The 13,984-nt window shown below is 38.1% G+C and overlaps 1 protein-coding gene across 2 annotated transcripts; it reads left to right on the forward strand.

Annotated features, from left to right (window-relative positions):
- The first annotated feature begins 359 nt into the window (after positions 1-359).
- On the forward strand, positions 360-13,780 carry LOC109072573 (allograft inflammatory factor 1-like). Of its 2 annotated transcripts, XM_019088805.2 has the most exons (6): positions 360-520; positions 701-762; positions 5,785-5,851; positions 7,872-7,913; positions 9,428-9,590; positions 12,407-13,780. In XM_019088805.2, the coding sequence occupies exons 1-6, from the start codon at positions 496-498 to the stop codon at positions 12,492-12,494; spliced, it is 447 nt and encodes a 148-aa protein (XP_018944350.2). In that variant the 5' UTR covers positions 360-495; the 3' UTR covers positions 12,495-13,780. The 2 variants fall into 2 exon arrangements, with proteins under 2 accessions (XP_018944350.2, XP_042612280.1); XM_042756346.1 differs by lacking the exons at positions 360-520; positions 701-762 and adding an exon at positions 1,777-1,907.
- Positions 13,781-13,984: the final 204 nt, after the last annotated feature.

Consider the following 13,984-nt stretch of genomic DNA (forward strand, 5'->3'; position numbering starts at 1 on the left):
ATATGAAATGTGCAAAACTGAATGAAGCATGCATAAGTAATAACAGGAAGTTAAGATTAAGTTAAAACTTGATGAGAAAGATAAGATAGGAGTGAAAGCAAAAAAAAACAGCAGTGCAATACAACATATTTGCAAAACTGACTAAAAAAGGGCTATAACAATTAGTGGAGATTAGCTGGAACGATGAAGGCGTTTTATATAGGTATATATGGCTAATAAACTTACAAATAGATTTATACGTTTTATATATGCACAATGAAAGATCATTGGCTGGCAGAACAACGGAGCTTCCCCGCTGTCATTTGAGCCTGCATTACCTCTCTTCACCGCACGGTGACGCTGCATTCCTGGCGAGCAGAGAGCGCATCACAGGGAGACCTGCGCCTGTAAGCAGCGTGAGGTTCCCTGTCTCCCACATTACGACGCGAGCGAGCGCTCACACAACACCAGTGTCTCTGTTCTCTACCTTCATCGCCTCCTCTCGACCGTACCAGCATGCCTTCCAACCAGAATTTACAAGGTATATCTTTTGTCGCTGGTCTGTTTTGAGTGAATCGATTCGATGCTTTATTTAGCATTATACGCACGAAGCCTGTTTTTGTTCTGTGCCTGTCCTTATCTCATGCCTGCAAGTGTACCAGACATCCTGATAAAATATCCAGACGGGTGTGTAACGTAAAGGTCATGTCTCATTTTTCAGGCGGGAAAGCCTTCGGGTTACTCAAAGCACAGCAGAGGGAGAAGCTGGATGAAATCAATAAGGTAAATAAACTAACGCTGAGGGATTATTATTGTCTCAATAGGGAGGCGAGATTATTTCATTGGCCTTGAACCGCCTCCATTCACACTTATGATGTTCCCAAACGCTTTGTCTCTAAATGTAAGGTTTTTAATTTACTTCACTTCTTCCCTGCGGTCGCTTAGCTGTTAAATGTTATTTTGGGCAGCAGCGGAATTGTTAAGCTCGACTTTACAGCAGCATGACCTAATTTAGTTAGACAGTTCGACCACATTAAGCCGCGGATCATTTCACAATCCAGAGCAGGGCTGTGTCTCAAAACCTACTGAACTGAAACTACAGGATTTTCTCCTTATTTTAATTCTGCACGAAACTAAAAATTAGTGATGTCTGGTTCGCGAACGAATCGTTCGATTTAACCGGTTCTTCTTATTGAACCGGTTGAACCAGTTCACCAAATCGGCCTGAATCGTTTTAAACGGTTCGCGTCACCAGTAAGAACCAATCCACAAATTACTTTAATTATTCACTTGTTAATGTGGCTTACAGTACCTCTGAGTCTTAATAAACCATTATCACGGAGTAATTAATTTACTCAAACAGTACACTGACTGAACTGCTGTGAAGAGGGAACTGATGATGAACAGGAGCAGAGCATCATGTGTGCAGCGTGCCCCACTGCTGGAGCGGTTCTCGTTCTCGAGTCAAGAACCGGTTGCATCGGTTTTCGGATCACCAGTACATTGAACCGAGAACTGTTTCTTTCAGACCCGTCAGATAAGAGAACCGATGAGCTGATGATACTGCGCATGCGTGATTCAGCGTGAAGTCACCGAGCAGTACATGATTGCATACTTCAGGGTTCCTCAAATCTGGCCCTAGAGGGCCAATGCGCTGCAGAGTTTAGCTCCAACCTTGATCAAACACACCTACCTGTGATTTCCTAATGATCCTGAAGACACTGATTAGCATGCTCAGGTGTGTTTGATTAGGGTTAGAGCTAAACTCTGCAGGAAAGTGGATCTCGTGGGCCAGATTTGAGGATTCCTGGCCTACTGTGACTGACAGCACGTCTGAACTTAACCGGTTCTTTTGGACAACTGATTCTGTGCTAATGTTATGAACGCGGGTAAACCAAGGACTTGAATGAGGGTCGATCTGGCGAAACGTACGTTTATTAAATAACTAATACATTGCAATGGATTATGTATAGTAAGTGGATTATGGTTTCTGCGCTGTTGACAACTAATTTATTTACTTTATATCTTCTGTACTTAAATCCTCATATGCACATCACTGCCTGTTACTGTATTTGGGTGCTGAATTGTAAACTTTTCAGATCATGATTATGATGTTTTAACTGACTGAAGTTATAATTACTGACTATATATTTGAATGTGTATATTCATGGCCAGGGAAGATAGACTTGATATCCATTATGTCATTGCGAATGACATCATTACGTAAGGGCGTAAAAGAACCGATGAACCGTTTTTTTAAACCGGTTCATTGAAACCAACTGTCCAAAAGAACCGGTTCGCATAAAAGAACCGGACTTCACAACACTACAAAAAATGTCATATGATGTAAATTCAATTTTTCCTTTGTCTTTGGAGTTTTACAAGATCTTGGTGCATAAAGAAGATCTGTAAAGTTGCAAAGACTAAAGTCTCAAATCCAACGAGACATTCTTTATAAAAGTTAAGAATCAACCACTCCTACCTAAAACGGCTCATTCTAACATGCCCCCACATGTCTGTCACATGTGGGAAGATTTTCATAACACCGCTCAAACGTTCAAGGAAAGAAAGAAGGCATAACTTTTATTCTTGCTGTTGCCTCCGCTGCCATGTTGTGGAGTCGTTGTGTGTTTCGTTGTGAAAGCAAAACTACTTTGTTTGGTCTTCCAAAAGAGGACACTACTATAAATCAGTGGTTAAGTTGTATCTACAACACTGTTCCGGAACAATTCAACCCAAATATTCAGATGTGTGCAGCACATTTTATGGAGGACTGTTTCCTGATATTGGGAGAGTAGACTACAGTACTGGCTGTTCTGAGTATGTTTACATATTTAAAGAATTTGCCACCGATGATTGAAACACAAGTTTTGAGCAGCGTAGAGTAGCACTTGTTGTTTGTCGTTTCTCTGATCACAAATGCAGACATGATTTTATGTTTACGCGGTGTGATGCAATGTGTAAAAATACAGTATAAGTCAGCGGTTCTCAATTCCAGTCCTCGCACCCCACTGCTCTGCACATTTTGTATGTTTCTCTTATCGCTTCAGACGTTTGTTCTATTCAAACGAAAGTGCCCATGATTCCAGTTTGAAGCAAATGTATATGTTCCATTCAAAGTGCATTGAAGTAGGGCTGTGCAATTAATCGCATTCGATTGTCGTGCACATCTCGTCAGTAAAGCCGGTCCCGTGATTAGTAGTAAATCACCATCACCTGCTTTCAGATTGAGCAGCTTACAAATAGAATCGAATGTGATTAATTGCACAGCCCTACACTGAAGTGTGTGAGACGTGAATTTAAATTATATTTATTTACAGAGGTATATGATGTCACACTTGTCCGTGTGTGAAGAAGTTGTGCAGCACAAATCAGTGAATAAAGGTTCTGAAGTGAAGTAAACTTAAACAGATTTCTCCTGCTCAGGGAGGACGGTGTAGGGACCACGTCGATCAGAACATAGTTCATGCACGGAGCTCACTTCTAACGAGATGATTATCTGAATTGGGTGTGTTAACAAAGAGAGACATGCAAAATATGCAGAGATGGGGGGGACGCGAAGACTGGAATTGAGAACCGCTGGTATTGTCATTATAATCCATACTGGATGCAACAAATGCCTCGTTTATAATGGGTTTTAATGTTTTTGTCACAATATAGTAAGGGGCGTAAAATTTCTGTCACACACTTGAGGGATACGGCAAATCACAACGCACTGGATAGCTTGCCAATCAGAGCACACCTCGCTTTTCAGACCAATGAGGTTTGTGAAAAAAAAAAAAAAAAAGACGTATTTCAGAAAGGCGGGGCATAGAGGATAATTTTTTTTTTGAAACTTAAACCGCATAAACCCATTTCATTAAACCAAATACACAAAATAATGTTCTTTTTAGCAACATCATATAACCCCTTTAAAATCGCTCATCTCAAGATGCAGCCCAGTTCATCCCGCACACAAGTCATTCACCGCCGTGTTAAGCACTCCAGGTTTCCCCCAAACACTCTTCCCGTCAGCCATTATCATATGTGTTAAGCACTCCAGGTTTCCCCCATTGGCTGAGCCAGTGTGACTTTGTTTCGTGGGGCCAAGATTCTCAAACAATAATTTAGTTACTGCCACAGCATGTTTACAGTATTAAGGCGTTCAGCATACTGGATACTATAATCGTATTAAACAAAGTATTAAAAAAAATGACATGCCTAACATTCAAGTAAGCGAGGTGACCTCATCTTGGGCGTTTCAAACAAACCCAGACCTTTTATAAAAATCCCAAGAGGCTTATTTTCATAAGCAGTGTTATTTCAAAGCTAATATTTAAGATCAGCCCTCTTTGATGTGATAAGAGGCAGTGTGTTCCCTCGCAGCCGGCTGTCTCTGTGCCCTCAGACGGGAAACAGGTGTCTGTGATCCGGCATGAAAGGACCCATTATGTGGGAAGGAGATTGAGGAGTGGGCAGCAGTGGCATTTGAGCTGCTGTTCCCCCTCTCATGTGGACTGTGGCTGGCAGGAGGGACGGCTTGATGTGGTCACATGAACACTCAGGGGGAAAAAAATGAGAAAATCAGGTCATATACTGGCCTATTAATGTCATCTGCAGCTCTTACCTGCACATAGTGTAGAGGTGATTCTCAAGAAGAGGGTCAATAAAATTTTAGCCTAATTTTGACTTACAGTTTCAAGTTCTGATTTGAAGAAATGTTGATGTATAGTCATGACTTGACTGAGGTAGAAGGCGGTACTCGTGCTCTTCATCTCTCAGCATGACTCAAGAGGGCTGTTCCTCACAGTGTATTTTCATCTTCTAATTCTAAATCCGTATCATGACTTGACCACAGCATCCTAATCTAGCTCATTTTTACTCCCTCTCCAAGTATGTGTGGGTTAGAGAGAAAGAGGCAGAGACAAGAAGACGTCATGATGAGTCATAATTAACTGTTCAAGGTTGCTTGATGCTCCTCAGGCACCTATAGATACACACACACACACACACACACACACACACACAGACTGTTTGCTTTTACAGAACATTCCTTCCCTTAGTCAGCAGCTTCTCACACCAACCATATTTAAAATCCATTCACAAACACACCCACACACAGTGTGGGATCTCCCTGATACGCACACACACTCTAATACTTCGCTGATAGTGAAGTTTCATATCACACATGTGAATCTTTGATTTATGGGCCTTATGTAGAGTCTTTTCATAGATCATTAACACAGATGTTAGAGTTAACCGGCCTGTGTTGTGTTTGACTTTTTATCACTGTCTAGTTTTTTGATAACAGAAGGACTTTGGGTTTTTTGAGCTTTTTGTCTTGTTATTGCTGGCTACACTAGCGAGCAGCCTGCATCTATGAAGCATGCTTATCCTCTGACTGACACTAAAGCTGCGGTCACATTAGCAAAATTTCTTGGGCCAAAAAGGTCCGTTGTCAGCAGAGTACACAGCTCACACATAAATCACTTTCAAACCAAGAAGATTTCTGTTGGTCAATTTGACAAATTCATGTTACCAACTTTAAAAAGTGCAAAATTGAATCTTTCCAAATATATGGCTCTTTATGTGCACAACAATATATAGCCTTTGTGTTTTAGGAAAGGGATATTTGGGTGTCCTTTGCATCAAAACTGTTTTAGAGAACTAAACTACATGGTGGAGAATTGATATTTGGCACATGCTTGCTCACCCTCTCTGGGCCTCTGCCATGCACAGCCGGATGAGAGAGGATGATCATTCATCCACCCGGGCTGGTTCAGTTAGAGATCATCCTAACTCTCTGTTTCTCTCTCTTGTTTGCAGGAGTTTATGGAAGATCAGAAGTACCGGGATGAAGAGGATTTGCAAGAGAAGCTAGATTCTTTTAAAAGTAAGAGTTGCAAACCAAAGGATAGTTGAAACATTTTAAACACTGACATAGTCCAGCGTTTATACGCGCACATGTTTTTGGCATGAATGCTAAGAGAGCTTATGTGGGTGTTTGTGCATGTGTGATGGACTTGCTTTCTCCATATGGTCTTGCAGGAATGTGCTGGTCTTGCCCCCTTGTTGTTGTGGTTTTGGACATGTGCTTCTTGTGGGAGAGGGAAATAACGGTTTGTGTGTGTGTGGGAAAGGACAACTGGAATGTAAACGAACAGTCCTCGGAGCCTTTTTGCTTTTCTCTTTAAAAACCCACATGTAAACTTCAGCCACTAGAATCCGGAAGTCATCTTCTCTCTCTTTCTAATGTTAATGCTTCTCAAAAGATGACCCATGAAGTTTAAAGTCAATATTTACTCTAGATTCACACGAGGCGTCAGCGTTAATGCTTGATGGATGGCGTGTCTGAAGCTTGGCTTTGACGCGATTGTCAGTGACAACAGCCAATTACACTGACTGCAATTGAGAGCGTTGAGGCCTGAGGCGATCTGATTGGCTGACACCTCCATTGGCGCTTGAAAAGTTGAGAAATTCACACGCCCTGTGAATGTACCATTACTTTTTTAACACATTCTTGGTCTTACTGTGCACAATTGATTGGTGGTGTTTCAAGTTAAAATGGTCTTCTTTGTTGTCTTTTTAACAAAATGTAATAACTTGCTCTGCCTCTGAAAATAACTTGCTCTGCCATATTTTCTATCATCAGATGATCCCTTTATCATGCAATATATGAATCTCAAATATATATATCATATATTATAATGTTGTTATGCTTACATTCAGCATTTAAAATAATTGATTTTAGGAAAATTTAGACAAAATTCTGAAGTTTTTTTTACATTTATTGGACGGCCATATCTTTATATAACAAGAATTTGGTATCCTTATCTGAAACAACTTTTTCTGAATTAATTTTGGCTTTTCATATTTATCTTATGTTTTTTTCATTTTTGGCTTATTTATTTGCAGGGTATCCTTATCTGTATAGTCTTTTCTTTTTTTTTGATTTAAGTTATGTTTTAATAGATTGCAAGACTTGTTTCATGTTGACTTTAGACCCAAGGGCCTCCTTTAACTCTGAATTATTTACTACCAGCCCTCCTCAGTGTGTACGTTTTTTTTTTTTGTTGGTTATTATGAGGAGGTGGTGATGTTGTTGGGGTTGTTTGGTTATTATTGTTTTTGCGATTTCTTGTTAAACAGAGTGAGAAAATGGAAAGATAGAAAGGACAGAAGTCAAAAGCACAAGGGACAGGAGAGCACCAAACCTTTGAGATTTCTCTTGACATGCTCGAAATGAAGGCGCATGCTCACAAACACATACAGTCGGAGCACTTGCTGAAGTAAAACATTTAGAGAGAGAGCGATTCAGTCAGTGAAAATTCTGAGTTGCATTTAGGAAGCGTCAGTGCATTTCAACAGATGACCTCTCTTGCCAGCTCTGTTTCACACGCACTCATTGAGCTCAGGGGTGAACAAGCTGCGTTTGTGTTCATAGGGGGCCATTGTAACCCTCTCCTTCCCATCAGCCTCCTCTCACGGTGACTCTGTTACACTGTCAATGTGTCCGCTCTGACAGAAGCCTCATTGTGAGAATGAAACGAGACAGATTGAGAGATGGAGGGGAGAGAGAGGAAGTAGTAGAATAATCCAGCAAAATCAAATAGGACAAGGATTCAAATCTGGTACTAGATGTCCTCATTTACAGATATACCAGCCATCCTTGGTGAAATAGGTTTCATTTCGGATTAAAAAAAGAGAGAGAGGAGAGAAAAAAAGAGAAATGCTGGGTATTTCAAATGTCCTCTGTGTTGTCTCCCTCTGAACCACAGCTGTCACATGCTTGACCTCTAGATGCTGCCACTGATGTTGCTGGCGCTTGTGTTTGTGTGTGTGTGTTTGTATTGTTTCAATTGTTCTTGTTCTTGTCTGACTAATAAAATATCACCTGTTTTTACAATCCACAGATAAATATGCTGAGTTTGACCTGAACGATCAGGGGGATATCGGTAAGTGTGTGTGTGCATATGTATTTAAGACTTTGTGAGTGGTAGTGTGGAAGGGCTCTTTTGTCATGCTCACTGTGTAGGTGATACCACACTTGACAGATAGGAAACATGAGAACTGTTCTGTAACCAACTTAAAGGTCATTATGTGCTGTAGAAAGAGTAGGAGTGACTCATGACAGATGGAGATTAAAAAAAATGTTAAATAAAAAGAACAATCCAAATACACACCTTATAATTAATTAATATAATTACTTTTTTAACTTAAATTTTTGAGGGGTGGTTCAAATCTTTAAGCTTGTTGTTTGTTGTCCTAAAAGATTCAAGTTGCTGTGGGGAAAGAAAACTAAACTAAATCTGGCATTGTAGAACAGTTTCATTTTCAAAGACAACATAAAATAAAAACAGTTTAAAATCTTAAGCAAGTTAATTCAGTCTTTATAGAACCTTACATGAATAATAACACCTGAACTGTCTGATCTCACTGTGCATGATTGATCACTGCATGCATGCAAACATGCAACAACATTTATTAATTTACTGTGCATCTCTAAAGCAACTTTGCAGATGGCATAAACACAACATATGTGGGGATAAATAACATTAATAATATTACCAAAATAATAATAATATATTTTATATAACATATTATTATGATTAACAACAATGCAGTCAAATATTGATAGACAAGATGTACAGTTTTCCAATTCCAGTTCATTCAGAAATGTATAATATGCCTTTTTATGCAAATGGAAGGGCTGCCCACATAAGATGTTAAAGGATAGTGGCATAGGCCCTTATTTGTGATTGTAAATCCAAACAGCTGAAGCGTGTGCCACAGAAATAAGGGCAATTCAGAGGGCGATTCATGTGGTACTTGTACAAATATGTAGTTTGTGATAGCAAGCATGTTTTTATGAAAGAGAGGCGTACTGTATAATGTGGGGCACAAAAATTGAATACACAGTGAGGAGAAAATCATTCCACTAATGCAAATGATGTGGGGAGATGAACACTGACAGCTCTGAGTTACTCTAGTCTGTGGTAGTATGCTTGGTGTTGTATCAGCCCTGAGGACATGTATGTGGTGTTATCTTCAAAATGTTAGCACGTTTAAATGCATTTTTGTGAGCATTATGATTGTCAAACTAGTTGGTTGTAAGTAAACCCTGTATAATTTGGGGGTGGGGGACTCTCACACAAAAAGTAGGGGTCTTGACTTTTTTTTTGCCAAGTGAGACTATTTTTAACTTGATACTTCACTTAAAACACAAACCTACATCCAGTGACATCTGTCTGTATTTGTACTGTGCAGCCCTTCAACAAGGTTAATGCCAGATATTCAACAAATGTACAGGCTAAATACTGACCTCATTAATTGACTAGTTCATTGGTAAACAACTAGTTAGCCATCCCATCTTTATTAGGGATCTGCTTGTCAAGCTGTAAGAGTCTGTTTGCAGTAGTTCACTGTTGTTGGTTTGTGTGATGGCTGTATATGTGGGTTTCCTCTGCAGACATGATGGGCTTGAAGCGAATGATGGAGAAGTTGGGTGTGCCAAAGACTCACCTGGAGATGAAGAAAATGATCTCAGAGGTGACAGGAGGTTGCAGCGACACCATCAACTACAGGGACTTTGTGAAAATGATGCTTGGCAAGCGATCAGCTGTTCTCAAACTGTAAGTGTGTGTGTGTGTGTTTCAGAATCAGAAAGAGATTTATTAGCAAAGAATTTGTCTTCCAGTACAGAAAGTACAAACATTGTGCAGACATGCATATAATTTAAGGTAATAAAAACACTAATAATAAAGAGAATAGACAATAAATTCTAGACATGTTTCTGATTCGTCATGCATGTTCTCTCTCCATCTTGTTTTAATTTTGGCAAATGGCATTATGCGGAACTGTCTGGCTATTTCCTGCTGGCGAGTGCTTTGACACAGTCCAGCTATTTTTAGATGTTGGCGTGTGTGTTTAATCTTGTCAGCACATCCAGTGCAGGATCAGCATATCTGTGCCATTATCTCTCAGTGGGAGAGGGATCCGCTGTGACAGGTGATGTCATCACCATGAGACACACTAGGGGTTGGATCAATACCAGAAATTTGGCTTTAGTACAGTACAAGCCTCTGGTACCTCAGTATCAATACTAAATCGATACCCAAGTCATTAAATCTGGGGCTGTCAATTGTTAATAATGCAATTATCAAATGAAATGAAAAAAATATATATATTGACAAAATAATATATTGTTTAAAAAGAGTCATACAACTAAAACACTTATTTTCTGACAGTATTTTTTTAATTCATTTATTTATTTATTGTACATGATCTAATTCTTTTGAATTTAAACAAAAAACTGTGGCTTTTCACTATTGAATAAAGCTTTTAAAACTTTTAAAATAAACTGTGTCATATTAAGATTTTTAATGACAGTTTTGTATAAACACACTTGTATATACAATGATATAACACACCACACATTTTCTTGGGTGGGGAAGGAGATACAGCTTTTCCCTAATTGTGGCTGTCGATGACAAAAAAAAAAAAAAAGGGTGGAGGATGTCGAAATTAGCCCGGTAACCGCTAAACACCTCCCTAGTCTCGATGGAAGTGATAACCGAAATCTTCAACTTCCTGTTTTCTTTTCCTTTTTTGTGACAAACATGGCTGTAGTTTGGAAAAGAAAATTGGGTTGTTTGTGACAAACACTAGTTTTTGCCAAGTTTCATGATTCATTGAAACTATATTAAGCTATTTTTCGCAAGGCTTTTGAGTGGATGCACAGACTTGAGTTTCTGAAGTCTCTTACACACAAAGTGCTCAGGTTTGACATTACAGCGGTTGAACAGACATTGGAGTTGTCATACTTTGTTGCATCACTCCATGAGTAAATACCTATAGCAGACTAAAATATAATTTCAGATATAATTGTGGTAGTGAGAAAAGACATTGTGGAAAATGTGGGCAACATTTAGTAGAGTTGTGCACTAAGGAAAACACAATGGGAGTCTCTATGATGTTATGATTTTCTGCTCGCTAGATATGATAGATGACTTTTTTCCACCCATTTTAAAGCACACCAGGTAGTTGGTTTGTCTGACCATTTTGAAAAGTAATTGCACAATTTGTGGTATGATTCATGTGCGTAACTATGTTGTCTGGTGCTTTGCCTCAGTAAACAGAACTAGTCATAACCACTTTTCAAGAGCATTTCCCGCTCTTCACACATCTCTTCGCCTTTGCTTCATGATGAAATTTGTAGCTAAAGTATTTCAGTATGTTTTGAAATATCACAGTTCTGTTCAGAACATATATTAAATGAAAAAAAAAAAAAACACAATACTAGAAGAATAGTTTTAATGTGGTTTATTGGAACACTCCAATTAACCCAAGTCTATATTAAATGACTGACTTGTCTGTGGAGCGTCTCTCTACTGTGTAACGATGTAACTGGTGATGGAGCTATAGAGGAGCATTCTTCCCGACTTTCAAAAAATCCACTCCTCACTCCAGTCAAAAAATCTTGCCACTCTACTCACATACTCTGGTCTGAATAGATCAGTCAGCAGTTCTGCACAGCCACTGTTCTCTTCTTTTTTTTTTTTTATCTCATAACTCCAAAACACCAGCATTTTGTCTGATCCAGCTTTTGTGGTTTCACAGATTGGTCCAGTCTCTTTTTTACTTGTCTTTTACAGTGCACTTATTCTCTCTAGCCCTCTCTACTAATCTACTCAGTGGGAAGCTGGGATTGCTTGTAGCCAGTGCTGGACACTGAGTGGACACCACAACGTTTTTAACTCTCTATGTTCTTAAATACCTATATTTGGACATAGAAGCCTTATCCTTTAAAGCATATGACTAACGTGCATGTGCATAATATAATGTAGACCTTTGATCATATTATATATAACATAATTATAATATAAATGTTATCTAAATTACAATTGATTTTAATAAATTCCCTTGTTGTGGTGGGGATATTAAGCTTATTCTTAAAAAAATATTTGCTAAGCTAATATGATTTAAATAGTTACCATATTTTTTTCTAATATTTTAATGGTTGTTGTTTTTTCCAGTTTAAATCATGGTTCTAATTACTTTTAGGTGAGGCAAGTTTATGTAGCACATTTGTACACAATAGTAATTCAAAGTGCTTTATAATAAGAGCAGAAATGAAAAAAAAAAAAAAAAAAAAAAAAAAAAAAAAAAAAAATATATATATATATATATATATATATATATATATATATATATATATATATATATATATATATATATATATATATATATATATATATATATATATATAATATTAATACATTTTAGGTGGCAAGAGAATTTAAGCTGCTTCTTTTTTAAATTCATTATAAAAAAGTGTGAGTATAATATATATCTACACCCCAGTTGTGGAATATTTTAGATTTGATGGTTGAAATGAAATGACCTTTTCACTAATGACTTAATGAGTTTTCTCTCTTCTCTCATACAGGGTTATGATGTTTGAAGACAAAGCTAATGAGGCCAGCGGTAAACCCGATGGACCCCCACCCAAGCGTGACATCACCACCCTTCCATAAATCAGGATTTGATCGCCATCCCTGCATTCGCAGATCCTGCCCATTTAACATTAGGGGCTAGGTCTCTATAGCCTTACCTAGAATCTTTTTGCCAACGTCCAGGGAAAATCTTAGTTCATAGCTGGACAAAAATAAAGACAAAAATGTGAAAGATGTCTATATATATTTGCTGTGAAGAAGACGAAGTGCAAAGTGGCTTTTTATGAATAAACAAATGTATATATTTATATGAAAAAGGTGTTTTTGAATAGTGTTTACAAGCACAAATCCTGTGGGTGAAGTTTAGTGTGTAATCTTGCAAGGCAGATTTTAAGAATTAAGATTGAGAACTAATTAATTTTTCGTCTTCCCCCATAATGTGTGATTAAATTTTTTTCATTTTAAGATGTTCATGTTTGCCAGTTAAGTCGTATTCGCTTGAAGCGTTCTTCTTTTAGCTTTCACTAGCGTTAGCTTTTGCTGACACCGTGTCCTGAAGTGTGACATTGTAGATGTGCGTGACGCTTTGTAACATTTCTGTACAGGAAGCCGCAGGGAGTGAGAAAACTGAGATTTGAGTGAAGAAGGCAAAAAGGGACTACCGATCATTCCTTAAATCTTTTGCTGATTCTGTCTATCCCTTCTTCAATTTCCAGAGTCTTCAGAATCTTTCTTTTTAACCAGTTTGTATGTGTCCAAGTGACTGTAGTAATCTGTAACATTACTGTACTGTATAAGCACATTAACTCTTAAGTACACACATATTGTGCAGATATGCTTTGAATCACTTTCAGGATATGCTTTTATAAATTCTCCTGCTTAAATTGGGAATGATGTTGTAGGTAAGATCTTTAGATCGGCAGCAGGGTTTATTTAGTCACTATAGCCTATTAGTTTGAAACCGTTCTTTCCAAGTGCCTCACTCAGTTTGATGTAGCAGAGGTTGAGTGTAGCATCTTTGAAACAGATTTTGTGTGTGTGCGTGTGCTTGGAATTTATATTCTGCTGAGTAGCATTTTGAGACATTCCGTTGTGTGATGGAGTCCTTGGAATGTTGTCATGTTTTAACCCGAGCAGACTTACATGTTGTGCAGCTCTGATGCAAATATTCCAGTAGTGCTTTTGTCCTCTTTTATTTAATTTCCCACTGGCTTCATCAAGTTTCCTTTCTGTAAGATGTGCTATGTAAGGAAAACAAGTGTTGTTTTTTTTAAGATTAAGATGACATGTCAGCAGTAGCAAGTGTGACTTTCACTTCCATTTCAGACTTCATCTGCAAATAAAGCAACTTTTATTTGTTTCTGTCACATGTCATGTTTTGTGGGTTTTATTTCTGTGCCTCTGTTCAGGTTTATCGTCATTGACATGCTTTTATTTTCTTTTTAAAATAGGTGAAGGGTGATTTGAGGTCTGCACTGTATTGCCATTTATTAGAAACACATTTTTAATAAGTAGAATTATTAATAGTTTTCTGTCAGTATATTAATTGGCAGAAGCATTTGTAAACTTTT

This window comes from Cyprinus carpio, chromosome A5, assembly GCF_018340385.1.
Source record: "Cyprinus carpio isolate SPL01 chromosome A5, ASM1834038v1, whole genome shotgun sequence".
In the NCBI taxonomy this organism is placed as follows: Eukaryota; Metazoa; Chordata; class Actinopteri; order Cypriniformes; family Cyprinidae; genus Cyprinus; species Cyprinus carpio.